General features: G+C 38.8%; 2 protein-coding genes across 4 annotated transcripts; one reads left to right on the forward strand and one right to left on the reverse strand.

Annotated features, from left to right (window-relative positions):
• Window positions 1-52: 52 nt before the first annotated feature.
• On the reverse strand, window positions 53-16,633 carry LOC131789502 (uncharacterized). Of its 3 annotated transcripts, none has more exons than XM_066160628.1 (4): window positions 15,832-16,633; window positions 14,325-15,535; window positions 1,595-1,667; window positions 53-511 (listed from the first exon to the last, which is right to left on the reverse strand). In XM_066160628.1, exons 1-3 carry the CDS (start codon window positions 16,591-16,593, stop codon window positions 1,610-1,612), a joined length of 2,031 nt encoding a protein of 676 aa, XP_066016725.1. In that variant the 5' UTR covers window positions 16,594-16,633; the 3' UTR covers window positions 53-511; window positions 1,595-1,609. The 3 variants fall into 3 exon arrangements, with proteins under 3 accessions (XP_066016725.1, XP_066016724.1, XP_066016723.1); XM_066160627.1 differs by having other exon boundaries at window positions 1,568-1,667; XM_066160626.1 differs by lacking the exons at window positions 53-511; window positions 1,595-1,667 and adding an exon at window positions 12,722-13,089.
• Window positions 3,193-12,690, forward strand: LOC131789498 (uncharacterized). Its single transcript, XM_066160624.1, has 6 exons — window positions 3,193-3,367; window positions 4,268-4,330; window positions 4,636-4,753; window positions 6,204-6,527; window positions 7,719-7,979; window positions 8,283-12,690. Exons 3-6 carry the CDS (start codon window positions 4,642-4,644, stop codon window positions 12,455-12,457), a joined length of 4,872 nt encoding a protein of 1,623 aa, XP_066016721.1. The 5' UTR covers window positions 3,193-3,367; window positions 4,268-4,330; window positions 4,636-4,641; the 3' UTR covers window positions 12,458-12,690.
• Window positions 16,634-16,920: the final 287 nt, after the last annotated feature.

Genomic DNA, 16,920 nt, shown 5'->3' on the forward strand with positions numbered 1-16,920 from the left:
TGTTCAAACAGATGGTCAAAACCCTTACGTTTAGGTTTTTCAGTAATCAGACTTGAAAATTACTTTTTATTTTTTAAACAAGACTCTTAGTAATTATTACTGCATAGAGTACATGATAAGTAATTATTTCTCTATTTTGCGGTGCCATGTCAAAGTGGAAAGGTAGACTTACTGTCCAATGCTATGTGTTAAAAAATCAAACTTAAATGTTTGATGGTCAATCAACAATTAAAGAAGAAGCACAGATCATTGAATGTTGTCCTTCAGCGTCATTTTAGATAATTGAATGGACAAAAGTTCAAATGAGGCCTGAAACTACTAATATTGATGTTAAAATATTTTAAAAATCCAAGCTTTTGCCAATCCAAGGCATCATTATCAAGAAGCACAAAAGTTAATGCATGTTGCTCTTCAACTTGCTTTTAGTGAAGGCTGTGGTTCTCTCATGTAGGCACATTGGCAGCAGTGCAAAAAGGTTTATGATTTTTCCAATCTGCTTTTTGACACTCCCCTTATGAAAATGTGAAAGAAGAATTAGTATCTGTGTCAAAACATAAGGCCTAAAACTCTGCTTGGCCAATCTAGAGAACTAAACATAAAATGGCGCATGAGGATATAAATCAAATTAAATCTATAGAAAAAATGAACTTCAATTTTGGGTTTTAAGACATAGACAGTCAAAAGTCATGAGAAGATTCATTTTTGAATTTTTTTTATTACAACTTGCACTTAGGTTGTTCATTTGATTTATTTACCTTGAAACTCAGAAAATCATGAAGACTTTGAATTACTTTTGATAGTCACAGTAATAATCAGGACAAGCAAGCAGATTTCAAAATGACAAATTACAGAGCATTTAAGTTTGTGGCTTTGTTTCCTCTCACTTATGTAGCTTTTTCCTAGAAACATGACATAATATTGTTTACATGTTTCTGAGTTTCAGAGTGACAGGTGCTAGCTGATACATGCTTGAAATGATTAAAATATCCTCTTTGAACAAATAGTCCCTGATTGATAAGAAATTCTGGACTATCAAAAAATAACAACAACAACAGTAGTCAGAGTTTCTCAGTACAATAAATGCCCCAAAGATTTTAACTACCGCATCTTTTTCTGAGGTGTCAAGCAGTCACCAGTAGAAGTCATTTCGACTAATACTCTTTCAAACACATGGTCAAAACCCTTATTTTTAGGTTTGTTGGTAATCAGACTTGAAAGTAACTTATTTTTTAAAAAAGATTCTTAGTAATTATTAATGTATAGAGTACATGATAAGTAATTATTTCTCTATTTTGCGATGCAACGTTAAAGTGGACAGATTAACTGTCCAATGCTATGTGTTAAAAAATCAAACTTAAATGATTGATGGTCAATCAACAATTAAAGAGGCACATCCTTGAATGTTGTCCTTTAGTAGCATTTTAGATAATTGAATGGGCAAAAGTTCAAATAAGGCCTGAAACTACTGTAATATTGATGTTAAAATATTTTAAAAATCCAAGCTTTTGCCAATCCAAGGCATCATCATCAAGAAGCACAGAAGTTAACACATTGCTCTTCAACTTGCCTTTAGTGAAGACTGTGATTCTCTCACCTAGGGACGTCCAGATTACTTGGCAGCAGTGCAAGAAGGTTTATGATTTTTCCAATCTGCTTTTTGACACTCCCTTTGTAAAATTGTGAGTCAAAACATAAGGCCTGCAACTCTGCTTGGCCAATCTAGAGAAGTAAACATAATGGCGCATGAGGATATAAATCAAATTAAATCTATAGAAAAGATGAACTTCAATTTTGGGTTTTAAGACAGACAGTCAAAAGTCATGAGAAGATTCATTCTTGAATTTTTGTGATTACAATTTGCACTTAGGTTGTTCGTTTGATGTATTTATCTTGAAAGTCAGAAAATCATGGACACTTTGAATTACTTTTGACCAATCACAATAATAATCAGGAGAAGCAAGCTGATTTCAAAATGTCAAATTATGGTGCATTTAAGTTTTTGGATTTGTTTCCTCACACTTATGTAACTTTTTCCTAGAAACACAACATAATATTTTGAGTGTTTACATGTTTCTGAGTTTCAGAGTAATAGGTGCCAGCTGATACATGTTAGAAATGATTAAAATATCCTCTTTGAACAAATAGTCGCTGATTGATAGGAAATTCTGGACTATCAAAAAATAACAACAACGACAGTAAAAGCCCCCAAAAAAAGGATAAAAAAAGAAATTAATTCCATAGCAGTGACTTAAGGGTGACTCATCTTTTAATGTCAGCCCAACATTGGTAGGAGATGGGGTGGCATTATGGTTGGTGCATTGAAGTCTGCATCAAGAGATCTTGGATCATGTCCTGGCCAGGTCACTGTGTTTTGTATTTGGGCATGACACTTACACTGACCTATAACTGCACCTGTCTCCACCTAAGATTTTAATTGGGCACCAGAGAACTGTCAGTTAAGCCTGACAAAAATCTGGCTGGTAACCTGAAATCCCCCATCCAAGGGAAGTAGCAATAAGGAGACCTAAAGATCCCATCTCTGTGGCATATTCGACTGTACTTTCCCCTGCCGCCTTTTTGTACCATTCAAACGCTTCTTTGATATCTTCGTCTACAACCCTTTTAACTCCACATCGATACATTTCAGCCAAATTAAGCTACGCAGATGTACTTCCCAGACGCGCTGCCTTGTGATACAAATCGTACGCTTTTCGCTGGTTGTGTGGCTCTCCTGTAAAATCCAGCAATTGACCAAGTTCTTGCATCACCGAGGGAACAGTGCAACCATTTTGGACAGCTGTGTCTAGCCAGCCAATAGCTTTGGTGTCCCTCTCCACGAATCCTTCGATACCTCTAGAATAAGCGGTACCAAGGTGAATTTGGCAGAATACTTCACCCTTCTTGGCTCGAGCTATTAAAAAATTTACTGAACCATACGATTCTTTGAAATAATTTTTCAGATCGAAGTCTTTTGCTTTGAAAAATTTCATGTTTGAATACAGTCGAAGTAATTCGTAAACCGAAAGCTTAGTAGGACTTCCGGGATGCAAGTGAAATTTATTAGTACGTCATATATCAAACAATATAGTATGCCATAAGTTATTTCGTTTAGTCCGCTGAAAGTATTGCAGGCCTAGGAATAAAAAACACGTGCTCTGAAAAGGACGATTCCGCTGAGCAAAGACGAATCTTTTTTCTGGTGTGTTACCACCCAAGAATCCTTTTTGAAGTATGATGAATTTTCAAGGGAAAGGTTTTGTTATTTTATTGACAGCACAGTGACGAGAGCTCGTGGAACGTGAGGGCGTGCGTGTTCCTTCGTGAAAGCGCGCAAGGAGGGTGAACTACACCAGAAAGAATAAAGAGGGTAAGTTTCTAAAGAAACTGTGGTGCCACGTAGGTGGGAGAGTATAACAGGGTTATTTAGTGTTATCAACTGAGTTGAAACGTAAATTTAGAGTACGAAGGGCTAACGCTCGGCTAAACTTCAGAATACCCCGCAACTTTGGTCCGCCTCACTTACATGCGTCGGGAGGCTTTGAAGATCGAGGCATAACACAATAGACGCTATTCTTATTCAGTGACATGTAAATGAGTTGCGGGGTATTCTGAAGTTGCTCCTAACGCTCGAAACATCAGTCTTTAAACTCTTCACGGTGGCCAGTTTACGCTAGGGTTAGGGTTAGAAGGATTATTTTACAATAAATAATTTAAATAAATCAAAATTGGATTTATTTAAGTTCACAAGGCAACCAGGTGGACAATCAGACATGGTTTGATGCTGCTCATGTGTAAAGATTTAATGAATGTGATCAAGAAGTTACAATTCATAGACCCAACGTTTTGAAACTCCTGTTTAGTGCCTTCATCAGGGGTTATCTACTCACTGCAACAAGAGGTTCTTTTATATGCTACTAATTAGCTCCCCTTTAGAATAAATCCTGTTGGTTCGTCGTTCTTTCAACTCTATCTATTCTATTCCGTGCAATGACTGTGATCATCAGAAAAAGGGCAGCTAATTAGTGAGCATATGAAATGACCTTGTTGCAGCAGACAACTGTTTCTAGCAGGTACAGTATTGTACGTGTACAACTGATTCTTGCATGTACAGTATGGGGGTCAAATACCTTTCACAATGAAATTTAAATACTATTATTTTTCCAATGACACAAAGAAAACTGGCAAATGAATCTAATAATAATAATAAAATAATAATAATAATAATGAAAATTGAAATGAAAATTATCTACTTATTAATATCTTTTAGCTGAGTTAGTGAATGGAGTAAATTGATCTTGACTATTCAACCTCAAGGGGACTTCGTTACAAGGTACAATAATTTGATGTGAATTAACTAATTTTGTGGTGTTATTTTTTAAATGAGTGAAAATGATGATGAAAAAAAGGTAGTGCCTCCTTCAGTGATTTTGTTATCATCCCTACCTCAAAAAGAAACCTGTTTATGACCCACTATAGATTTTTAGGTCTGGAGTAGAGATTTCAGTTCCATTATTTCGCACATGCATTGATTACAGTATTATATTTTTTCATTAATGTCATTCGCATTAAAAGAAATATGTGGGCCAGGATTCGTATTCGTAACTTACTTTGCTAATAGCTTTGATCACTCTTTAGGCTGCCATGGCAACAGGCACAAGCAAAACCCCTATTTTAATTGTGCCAACAACACTTCCAGGACCTCCTGCCATACCCATAGTTCTCACCAGTCCTTCAGCTGCAGCAGCAGGTCCTGGTGGGTAGAAAAACTTTATTGTTTACTTTTATTTAATTGTAAAATTTACACCTTACCTCTGACCCCTTTGGAGGTGAGTGGTTTTGTTTCCAGGAGAATCTTGCCATTTCCCATCAGGTGATGTCGAGGAAAATATCATACAACTGACTCTGGGGGTGGGGGGGGGAGCAGGGGGGGGGAGTTGGGTCTAATTTGCTGGGTATGTGCCACTCCCATCAGAACCCCCCCTACTCCATTACAGTGTATTCTTTGGCCAGTTATAGACCCCATCTCAGTGACTTTTGGGCAAATGTAATTTTTGTGATCCAAACCCAGGGGTAAAGAACCTTAACCATTATGAATCCCTACTTACCAGAATTTTCCTTAGCCCCAAAATACAGAAAATGTGCAACTTCATTTGTTGAAAAGACTAAGTGTGGCCTTAGAGAAAACATACACAATGACCATTAATTCTAAGCAAGATTACCTGTTTTGTATGGAATCATTGATAAAGAGTGACAGGGGGTTGCATACACAAAAACAACCTTTGTAGGCACCAGGATTACAAGTTATTACATAATTGTCTTCATTTGTAGCTTTTGGTTTTGTCTAGCTTCTTTATAGCTTCTTTATAGCTTTATTATCTTTAGTCTTATGTTGTAAGCCAAACTTCTTACCAAACTGATGAAATACTGGTTGCAGAGTGTTAGAATACCTTCCTAAGGATCTTGATATTAGTTTATTTTTGGTGTTTCATCTGATCACTACTCTTGTAACTCTACTTAAAATGTAATATGACCTTTAGGCTATTACTAGAAACAACCCCCCCTCCCCCAATCACTGACTTAAGCCATGTTCTGACTGCATGCTTTTCCTGAACCTTGATCGCATTCTGTTAAATGAATTTGTAAGAAATTCATGAAAATATATACTTGGCAGGATCCATGTGAAATCACCACATGGAAGGTCACATGATCAGTATGAATGGTTCTTACTTCTTTGTTTTTATAAGGACCAGTAAGAAAACAAGCTTATGTCAGGTGCCAATCGGAGAGAACAAGGAGTGTAAGGCCAATTCCTGCATGCCTAACCTCATTTGTGCCTACACTTAGCATATGGCAAAGTTGAGGCAGGAATATTATTATTCCAATATCACTTGATTTTCTAGATTTTTTTCCCTATTCAACAGTGTAATACTAGGGCATGTTTTATGTGTACCACTGCCCTATTGTGGTAAAGTGGGGGTATTAGCTGAATAATAGAATGATCGGGTATATATTGCTTGCTTGACAGACTAAGGGTATTCATAGTCTGTGAAAGTAGCAACTTCCTCAAAGCCAATGGTGAGATTTCCCCAAATGCTTACCATTGTAAACCTAAAATCTTAAAGTTCAATGCTAACCTACATTTCAAGTGAGATCTACTTCAATCTGTGACAAAAAATGTTGTTTTCTTTTGAAATTTCATACAGTCAGCAGCTTTGATTTGGATGACAAACAAAAAAGATGGGTTGTGATTGGAATCACATTAAACAGGCTTCTATTACCAGTTCTCCGTGATTTTGCGGGCAAGGAACTTGTTAAACACTACACATCATTGAAGAGCTCTAGTGGAATAGATACCCAGGTTTATTCCACTCACATGAAGAAAGATGGTTCATTTGATTTAAACTATGGCAGCATCAACAACAACTGGGGAAGATTCAAGAGAAAAGTGCATCTATATGATTATAAAGTAGCATCTGCTGAGGATCTGGCCAAACTCTACCTTGAACCACACATGGCCAAATTTACAGGTGAATGATTATTTTACCAAAATTGGCAGTAATGTTTCAATGTACTCGGCCAATTTGCCATTGTCGATAAGAGTTTATAAAATAAGCTCAGTTATGCACTCATTCTGATTGGTTCTCGCTAATGATCTATTAGAGGACAGACGTATAGATGACTTCATCATTAAAACTTTTTTTAATTCTTTATTATATAAAACAAATAGATTCCAAGTTGTTCTTACCTCTGTGATCTATTACTGAACAGACGCACGACAACTCGGAATCTATTTGTTAAACAAACAACGCTGCCCGCGTCAACGTGTCACGCAATGCCTTTATAAGCTCTCAAACATGGATGACTCGGATATTTTGACGTCGATATTTTGGTAAAAGACAAATCGACAGTGTCGACAGTGGTTTAGCGTGGTCTGTACTCTTATTGACAATGATATTCGTCGTCACAGTGTCAAAATTTGTTGCGGACTCACGAGACACACATTTTAACCACTGTGATGATGCTTATCGTTTAATTTTCGCTTAGGGTACAGCTAGACCACGCTGACGTTAAATCTCAACTCTCTAGTTGATCTTTTTGCTAATTATAACTTACAGTGGAGTACAATGATGAGGAACAAATTTGAGAATCCACAATTGTTTCAAATCAGCCTGTGGTTTCTTATTGGCGCGTCAATCTGTGACTCAGGTCGCTTGGCGCTATATAAATGTTGAAAAGACTCTCGGCCCAATGAAACTTCAGTCAAGAGCTATACTTGCAACTTGAAAACTATCCTGACAGATCAGGATATTGTCTACGCGGCTTTTTTTATGCGTTGAGTCGATCTTTCTCTTCAGTTTACAAATCGATCAGACTAAAAATCCCCTCTTCGGTCACGGCTTTATCTCGCTTCTTAGCCGTGACGTGTAATGTCTGCTCAATTTGTTCTCCATTGTGTAAAGTTAGGATAACCTTGGCAACGGTTTGACGCTGTCGAGTCTCTACCTTGGCAACCACGAGCTACAAGCTCGAGCAAGAGTATAACAATAGTTAAATGCGCCTACTAAGTAATAGCTGAATTCGAACTGAGATAGCATGAGCACTTAAGGGATCTTTTAAGAGAAGAAGACTCTAAAAAAGCTTCTACTGATAATATATCCTGTATGCATATCTTACTCCTTGTGCCAACTGAAAGTACAAATCTTATCGCCTATTTTCAGGTTTTGATAACACATGCGACTTGTCAGCAGTTTTAGGAGTGCTGGCCAACTCATCCGTGTTTCACGCGCGCATCCAAACAAATGCTAAGGATGTGCGCTCCAAAGTAAGAAACAAGTGGGGACACTGTAACTTTGATCACTGGAACGAACCGGAGTTCAACCACAGTTTCCAACTCATGGAGACATTAATTCGTTCTTTGGGGCTTCCAGTGGCTGATAAAGACAAATTACGTGATGAACTTCAGGAGTGGGAAACCAAGGGTGAGTAATTTAAATAATGATACGATGGTGTGTATGGGGCGTATTAGGCGTTAACCAACTCTTTTGGATGTCACTCCCTGGGTGAGCGCTAGTCTTTCTTTAAGCTCTTTGTGAGCTGATCTTCTCCACCTGCATTTATCTTGTCGAGATTTATCTACTTTCTCGATGGAAAGTGTGAAGTCCATTACTTTCCACCTTTCCTTCTCATTTTTTTCTCTTCATCATTTAAAGTGTCTCGGCTACCCAAGGTAAAATATTCACATCATGGCTGACGTTGTATCCACATAAATTGTTTCTTGGCAGGTTTGCAATTGTGCATGGGTTGCCCAGTGGACAAGGATTTGATGAAACTTGTCAGTATTGAGGTGACAGGCTTAGAACAAAACGTGGAGGCCTTAAAGAAATCCAATGCTGATGAAGCCAAGAGGATACGAGAAGCTCTTCAAGACGCCACAGATGAAATAGCGAAGTTTGAGAAACGAATCGCCGACATTGAAAGTCGACTGGAGGAGGAGCACCAGGCGCAATCAGAAAAGAACAAAGAATTCTCATCAGCAATTGAAGATATTTCTAACAATATAAATATAATAGAGGAACGCCAAGATACAAACGAACAAAACATTTCTTTGTTAGAAGAAAGGCAAAATGAACTAGAATCAGCTGTAACCTCTTTAAAGGACGGAGAGAGTAATTTAACCTCAAAGGTGGAGGTTTTAGAGTTCGGACAATTTCAGTTGGATTCTCGGCTGAAAAAGTTAGAAGAGGGTAATCTTGACGCTGTAGTCGATGCTAACATTTTGCAACTGCCCAGTCGCAATCATTGCTTTTGTGGTCGCGAAATTCAGCTAAAAGCAATTGCGGCGCAATTAAAAAATATTACGAGGGGTTGTTCAGAGTCAGCAATTTGCGGTCTTGGGGGTGTTGGAAAAACATCTCTTGCTGTCGAGTTTCTCTGGCGACAGAGAGACAAGGCGGAATATCCCGGTGGTATTTTTTGGATTTCGGGCGAAAACAACAACCTTTTTCAGTTGTCTGTCAGCGAGATGGCTCGTCAAGTTGGAACGTTTGATGACAAAGACTTTTCCAATTCGCTGTCAAGAACCTTGGACTGGTTGAGAAAGCGTGAGCAGTTGTGGTGTTTAGTGGTAGACAATCTGGATGAGTTAGAAATGTCCATGAATATGCGGAAGTTGCTTGCTGGTCATTGGAAACAGGCAGCACGTGGTCATATCATCATAACCACAAGGAGAGAAGCAACGGAAATCGGAGAAGAAATGGGAATCGAAGAAAGCTCTTGTATTGAGTTGAAATACTTCACGGAGGAAGAAGGGGTTCAGTTTTTGAAAACAAGAAGTGGGACAGCCGGAGAAGACAACGATTTTCGTGAGTTGGTTGGAGAGCTTGGCGGATTGCCTTTAGCTCTTGATCAAGCTGCTGCTTACATCAGATCCCTTCGCCAGCCCATCAAAGAATATCTGAAGAAGTATAGAAAACAAAAGATGCTTCTCTTGAAGAAGAAGAAGGCTCGAAATCTGGTGGAAAATACAACACCTGAGAGATTGGCAGTTCACACAACGTGGTTGTTAAATTTTAAGCACGTCAATCAAATGTCAGAAGAGATGGATCTTGGAGAAACCCCCTCAATTGTAATGAGAATGTCTGCCTACCTAGGTCCCGATGACATTCCCTATCAGGTTATAAACGAAGGGCTCCACGTTGTGGGAACTTCCGGCCAGGAAGTAAGCGATTTGTTGGATGCAGCCGAGACAGTGTCGCTGCTTACAAAGTTTTCCCTTTTTCAAAGGTATGGGACAGATTCTTTCAGTGTTCATCGTCTGGTGCAAGATGTTATTCGAAGTGAGATTGAAAAGGACAAAATTGAAGTACGTATACTTTGCTGTGCAGTGCACGCACTCAACCATGCATTAACAAAAACACGCTCGCCAGCTGAAGTCTGCCAAAGTTTCGTTGAAGATGCTGTTTTCAGCGTGGAAGATCCTCCTTCGTTACAACTGTGGGGAAAGCTGGCTTCGCACTCAACCTATTTGCAAGAACATTTGCATGGCTATCTAACAAAACATGAAAATGATGTCAAAAGTTTGCACACTTTGCTCTACACTGATGCAACTGTCCGTATCTTTAACGAAGCAGCGATATTTTTTAGTGTTTCGCAGGAGAAAGTGAAAGCTCAGGCAATGCAAAAAAAGAAACTAGAGTTGCTAGTACACCTTGAAAAGCCAACCCTTGAGGAAGATTGCAACTTGCCGCATTATTTTGTTGATGTACCTTTGAAAGACAAGGACTACAAGGTGATAACTTGTTGTATGAGAAATCCTTCCTCTGAAAATGAGGCTGTGGCTGAAGAAGATAACGAAAGGAAGGACGAAGCCGACCAACTCAGAGAAAAAGGAAACAATGCGTTTAAAAATAGCAAGCTCAAAGAAGCACTGGATCTTTATACAAGAGCTATTGATTTGTGGCCTGATGGCCACCACTTGTTTTGTAACAGGGCCCTTTGCCATTTGAAACTTGGAGAACCAAGAAATGCTCTGGAGGATTGTCAAAAATGTCTTCATCTAAAACCTGATTACAGCAAAGCACTTCAACGAAAAGCTTGGGCCCTGCGAGAACTTGTTAAAGGTGGAAATAGTGAGCTCGAAGGGCAGAAACGTGCAGCAGTGGCAGTTGCCCTTCACTTCGATCCCACTCTTCGCCAGGACAAAACGTTTTCCCGGATGTTTCCCGAAGTGCTAGTTCTTCGTATCAGAGAGATATACAATGAAAAGCAGCTAGCGTTTGCTTTGATGACGACTCGAAGAAACGAAACCTTGTTGTTACACGAAAGAGAATACCATCTTAGTGCCTTTGGAATTGTAAATGACCTTCAGGTTGTAGGTCTCGGACCCCACACTTACTTAAATTGTGCAAAGTTTTGCCAAATTAATAACGCCAAATGCTATTTTGAAAATATTGTGTTTCCTAGAGGGAATGTTACTCTAGTCTGCAGTGGAAACAATGGCGCTGTACACTTAAATCAGTGTGAGATTTCAGGAGGAGAGACAAGTTGTGAGGACTTTCCAGAATGTAACGGAGGTACAGGCTGTGTGGCGCCCTCTTTAGGGAAACCTGCGTGCGATCAGACAGGAAGGTTTGGTCATTCAATGTCTGGCATAGCTGGCTTTCCGGGAGTCAACATTTCACGCAAGAGCTCTGGATTAATTGAAAACTGTGTAATTCATAAATGTGGGGGTGGAGGTGCTCTTGTTTGTGGGAAAGGTTCTCGACTAGTAGTTAAAAACTGTGAAGTGCACAAGAACCACCAATCTGGGTTAGAGGCGAGGGAAGGAGGAGAACTTGAAGCTCTCGGAAACAAGATATTCAACCATGGTAGTCATGGCATTGTGATTTGGAAGCTCGCTGGGAAATGTGACATTGACGACAACAAGATTTTTGAAAATGCAAAGGAAGGCATCTTTGTTGGCGTTACAAAAGAGAAGGTAACCCTACGCAACAACGGTATCCATCACAACAGACCCTTTGGTATTTCCCTTGATCATGGCAATTCACAAGTTCTTATTAGCAACAATGAGATCTTCGAGAATGGATTCTGGGGCATTCTCGCTAAAGGGCGAACATCGGCACACATAGTAGGAAACAAACTCACTGGTAACAAGTGTGGAGGAATTTTTATTGGTGTCAATTATTCTGGGAGGGTTCATCTAGAGAGAAATATTGTAAGAGATCACAGTGGCCCTTGGCTTGAGTATCAATTCAAAAACGGTGGCGCGACTATTGGTGAAAGTTTACCTGACGTCAGAGAGGCTGATGCTCTGGGTTTTATGCTTCCGGAGGGTGAAATGCATTTTTATTCAACGCCTCCCATTCTAAAAGAAAATAAACATTTTAACAATGAGGAAGGCTTGTATCATCCCAGAGAGCTGGTTGAACGACTTAGCAATGGCTGCACTTATTGTCATTGTCAAAGAGACAAAACAGTGCGGTTTTTGAAGTGCGCAGGATGTCTCATTGCATCGTACTGCAGTAAGGAATGCCGGCGCAACCACAGACCTAAGCATGAGACATTATGTTTCGCTCTTAAAACTCGTTATGCTGTGGAAGTTGACCGTATTCCCCATACTATGCCAGGATTAGTACTAATGCCGCGGATGTTTGGCTCTCACTTAGTGGGAATTGGAGAGGGTCCAAAACCAGAACCTAACAGGGAGTTCATCGTCAAAATTCAAACAAAAAGTCTAAACAGCCACCCACTGCAGTTGATGACACTTTACGACCAAAGCGTCACTATAGATTGTGAAATACAAAGTCCAGAAATCTTCAACGTGATAATGGACTGTGGTGTTCTTGGAGCTTTAAACAAGTTTACAAGTAAGAAATGTTTTTTCTGGGCCATGTTTACTGAGCCAGGAGGAAAACTGACAATTTATCTTGATCATTTGGCTCCTTATCAGAAGTGGTAAATGTCTGAGTGTAATTTAGACATCAGAGTTTCTCGGTACAATAAATACCCCAAAGATTTTAACTACTGCCCCTATTTTTGAGGGCTCAAGCAGTCACTAATAGTTGTCATTTTGACCAATACTCTTTCAAACACACAGTCAAAACCCTTAGGTTTAGGTTTTTTGGTAATCAGACTTGAAAATAACTTTTATTTTTTTAAGTAAGATTCTCAGTAATTATTAATGCATAATGTACATGAAAAGTAATTATTTCTCTATTTTGTGGTCCAGTGTCAAAGTGGAAAGACAGATTAACTGTCTAATGCTATGTGTTAAAAAATCAAACTTGAATGGTTGATGGTCAATCACTATTAAACAAGTGGCACAGATCATTGAATGTTGTCCTTCAGTAGCATTTTAGATAATTAAGCTGACAAAAGTTCAAATGAGACCTGAAACTACAGTAACGTTGATGTTAAAATCTTATAAGAATCCAAGCTTTCGCCAATCTGTGCCATCATCATCAAGAAGTACAGAAGTTAACAAATCACTCTTCACTTTGCTTTTTGTGATGATTGTGGTTCTCTCACCTAGATTTCTTGGCAGTGGTGCAAGAAGGTTTATGATTTTTCCAATCTGCTTTTTGACACTCCCTTGTTAAAAATGTGAAAGAAGAATTAGTATTGGTGTCAAAACATAATGCCTCAGACGGTGCCTAGCCAATCTAGAGAACTAAAATATAATAGGACACAAGGATATAAATCGAATTAACTTAGTAAAAAAAGATTAACTTTAATTGTGCGTTTTAAGACGTACACAGTCAAAAGTCATGAGAAGTCTTATTATTGAATTTTTGTGATTACAACTTGCACTTAGGTTGTTCATTTCATGTATCTACGTTGAAACTCAGAAAATCACAAACACTTTGAATTGCTTTTGACCAATCACAATAATAATCAAGACAAGCAGGAATATTTCAAAACTACAAATTAATCAGCATTTCAGTTTGTGGCTTTGTTTCCTCACACTTACATAGCTTTTTCCTAGAAACACAACACCATCATAATATTTTGAGTGTTTACATTTTTCTGAGTTTGAGAGTGACAGGTGCCAGCTGATTCATCTCAGAATTAATTAAAATATCTTCTTTGAACAAATAGTCCCTGATTGATAAATTGATGAAAAAATAACAACAACAACAGTAAAAGCCCCCTCCCCACAAATAAAAAGAAGAAAAAAAAAAGGATGAAAAAGAAATTAATTCCATAGCAGCAACTTAAAGGGTGAGTCATCTTTTAATGTCATTTAACGTCAGCCTAACATCGCTAGGAGATGTGGTGGCATTATGGTTGGCACACTGAACTCTGCATCAAGAGATTTGGGATCAAGTCCTGGCCAGGTCATTGTGTTCTGTATTTGGGCATGACCTTTACCCACCTACACTGACCTGTCACTGCACCTCTCTCCACCCAAGATTTTAATTGGGTACTAGAGAACTGTCAAGAAAGCCCCCGGGGGAAATAGTTATAGAGCCTTTGCATTCTTGTGGTAAGCAGCTATGTAAATTTAGTAAAACAGAGGAAAGTGTTTATGTTGGAAAGGCTTTTCAATCTTGTAGGGCTGATATGGTTCACCAACACGGTCACCATTTTAATGTTTTGGCTCACTAATTTGGCAGCTGTGACAAAGTGAAAATGGTCTCAACATACTGGTACTTCAAGTTGCTCTGTGGTACAGAACACTGGATAATAATCCTTACCTGAGAATTAAGAAATTTCACACCTGCCTCAAGACCTAAAAACAGCTGCCTTAAGATCTAAAAACAGCAAATTAAAATACAAAGCCAACTGAAATTAAAAGAATGAATAATTCAAGTGAAGGTACATACCTGCTGCAGTATTTTTGCATACCACATTGACCACAAGATTTTAAGTCACTCTCTTTGACTTTTTTGTTGCATGCCCTGTTTCCACACATTGCTCTTAATTTCACATTAGCAAGAAGTTGGTAGAAAGGTGTGATCATATCCTTTAATGGCACGTTAACATTTTTGAAGAAAGGAAGTCTTCTTTCCTCAGCATCTTGTCCCAGTTCAAAATACTTCCTGAATTCATCCATGTTTCCTTCTATCAGATAAATTTTTGCCAGGTAGTAACAAACATTTGGGTATGTCTTGCAGCAGTGTGGGGCCTCTACAAGATACTCCTTTAAAACCTTCACTGCTGTGTCTCTTAATTTTTCAGCAGTCCAGGAATCAAATTTGGAAATTTCTCTCTTATGTTGTTCTTGATTTTCAAGTCTGAGCAACTCCCTGGGTAATTGATGGCTTGAATCTTCTCCTTCAGCCAACTTTTTGGAAACATACAGCAACATCATTGTATAACCCAGAACTCTTTTAGCCTCATAGTACAATGGGCAGCACTTGACAGAGTTTTCAGAAGCCTCTGCAGCAAGTTCAGTAGCTTTTGAAATTGTGTAAATGGATGCTAAATGATAATACAAGACATGAAGCCAGCTGCTGTAGTTCTTATCAAACTCAAATGGGTCTTCACATGGAGAGCTGTTGGGTTCTGTTTTGTGGACAAAACTGATCAAGTTCATTATACAAAATATTACTTGGTTGTCAGTTTTTGAATTTTCTTCTGAACATTTCTCCCTTTTGAAATCCCGCAAAGCATAGGACAAAAGGAGTCCCTCCAAAAAGCAAGGATTCCTTATTAAAATTTCTTCACAAAGCTGAAGAATATCGGGTGACAAAATAGGAAATGCTTGAAGTATAGAGTTTTCAGTCAAGAATCCATAGGCAATAAGAGTAATTCCTCTCTCATCAGTGAAGTTGCTTTTCCACAGAACTTCAATGCCTTCTTTAACCAGTTTGTAAGCTTGAAGATATATTCTTGCTGTTGGGGACCAATCAAACTGATGAAACATTTCTTCTGTGAAAACCACAGGGTTAGAAATTGCAAGTAGATGCCCATCTGCCTCAGCTCTCTGCCTTAATCTTTCTTTCATGATGTCAAATGACTGTTTAAAAGCCTCTGTTGAAACATCTGATCCATCATGCTTTAAGTCATCATTCAGTTGGCACTGCTGAAGAAGCTAATAACAATAAAGATACATTTAGTAAGTGGTCAACAAATGGTATTGAGACAATCTTGAAGTCACAGAATACCAATTGTAACACACTGAAATGGTTTGATCGCAACCAATGGCAGTATCATTGTTTACATAAGGGAGGTTAAGACAATTTTCAGGACAGAGGGGGGGATTTTGACAGGCAATTCTCCTATACAGTCAAGCTCTCCACATATGCCCCAGCTTAGGCTGCTAGGATAATTGATTAGAATGCATCTCCTTCTCAGATTGTGCACATTATACTACCAGATCAAACCAACCTCTTTCGCTTCGACATGACCGCTCGCAGAAGCTTTTTCAAGCCACCGTCTTGCCTTCCTTAAGTCCCTAATCTGTTCACAACGTCCTTCCCGATATATTTTTCCAAGGTTCAGCTGGGCCTCAGTGTTTCCTAGTTCCGCCGCTCTGGTCAAATAGTGAACAGCTTTCGTTGGCTGCGGTTTTCCTTCTGGGCAATCACCTTCAAGATAATATTTGTACAAAAATGTCAAAGCTCTTTGCCGAAAATCCACAGAATTCCTAATTTTGTTCATTGTTCCAAAAATAGGGAGACTTAATGATCCTAGTTCTGTGCTATATTCGATTGTAGTTTCCCCTGCTGCTATTTTGAACCATTTAAACGCTTCTTTGATGTCCATATTCACCACTCCTTCAACTCCACATCGATACATTTCAGCCAAATTAAGCTGTGCAGGTGTACTTCCCAGACGCGCTGCCCTGTGATACAAATCGTACGCTTTTCGCTGGTTATGTGGCTCTCCTGTGAGATCCAGCAATTGACCAAGTTTTTGTATTACCGAGGGAAGAATGCAGCCATTTTGGACAGCTGTGTCAAGCCACCCAATAGCTTTCTTGGTGTCCTTCTCCACGAATCCTTCGATGCCTTCACAATAAGCGATACCAAGGTCACTTTGGCAAGATACTTCACCCTTTTTGGCTCGAGCGATTAAAAATTCTACTGAACCATACGATTCTTTGTAATAATTTTTCAGATTAAAGTCTTCTGCACTGAAAAAGTCCATTTTCCAATGCAGTCGAAATAATTCGTAAACCGAAAGGAGACCTCAGGTATGTGCTTGGATGTGCGATTGAACTTTATGACTACGTCATATATAAGACATTATAGTATGCCATATGTTATTTCGTTTTGTCCGCTGAAAGTATTGCAGGCTTGAGAACAAAAACACGGCTCTGAAAAGGCAATTTTGTTGAGCAAAGACGAATTTTTTCTGATGTGTTACTTCTAAAGAATTCTTTTTGAAATATGATGAATTTTAAAGGAAACGATTTAATTTTTTTATCGACAGCTGAGTGACGAGAGCTCGTGGAACGTGAGGGCGTGCGTGTGC

The sequence above is a fragment of the Pocillopora verrucosa genome, chromosome 13 (genome assembly GCF_036669915.1).
Source record: "Pocillopora verrucosa isolate sample1 chromosome 13, ASM3666991v2, whole genome shotgun sequence".
NCBI classification, from domain to species: domain Eukaryota; kingdom Metazoa; phylum Cnidaria; class Anthozoa; order Scleractinia; family Pocilloporidae; genus Pocillopora; species Pocillopora verrucosa.

Bases quoted from the DNA above. Each gene is read 5' to 3' on its own strand.
- LOC131789498 (XM_066160624.1), top strand. From the start codon at position 4,642: ATGGCAACAGGCACAAGCAAAACCCCTATTTTAATTGTGCCAACAACA. The intron at 6,528-7,718 runs GTGAATGATTAT...GCCTATTTTCAG, and splicing joins ACACATGGCCAAATTTACAG to GTTTTGATAACACATGCGAC. The intron at 7,980-8,282 runs GTGAGTAATTTA...GTTTCTTGGCAG, and splicing joins TCAGGAGTGGGAAACCAAGG to GTTTGCAATTGTGCATGGGT.
- LOC131789502 (XM_066160626.1), bottom strand. From the start codon at position 16,593: ATGGACTTTTTCAGTGCAGAAGACTTTAATCTGAAAAATTATTACAAA. The intron at 15,536-15,831 runs GTTGGTTTGATC...TATTGTTATTAG, and splicing joins GTCATGTCGAAGCGAAAGAG to CTTCTTCAGCAGTGCCAACT. The intron at 13,090-14,324 runs GTATGTACCTTC...ATTTTTAACAAG, and splicing joins ATGCAAAAATACTGCAGCAG to GGAGTGTCAAAAAGCAGATT.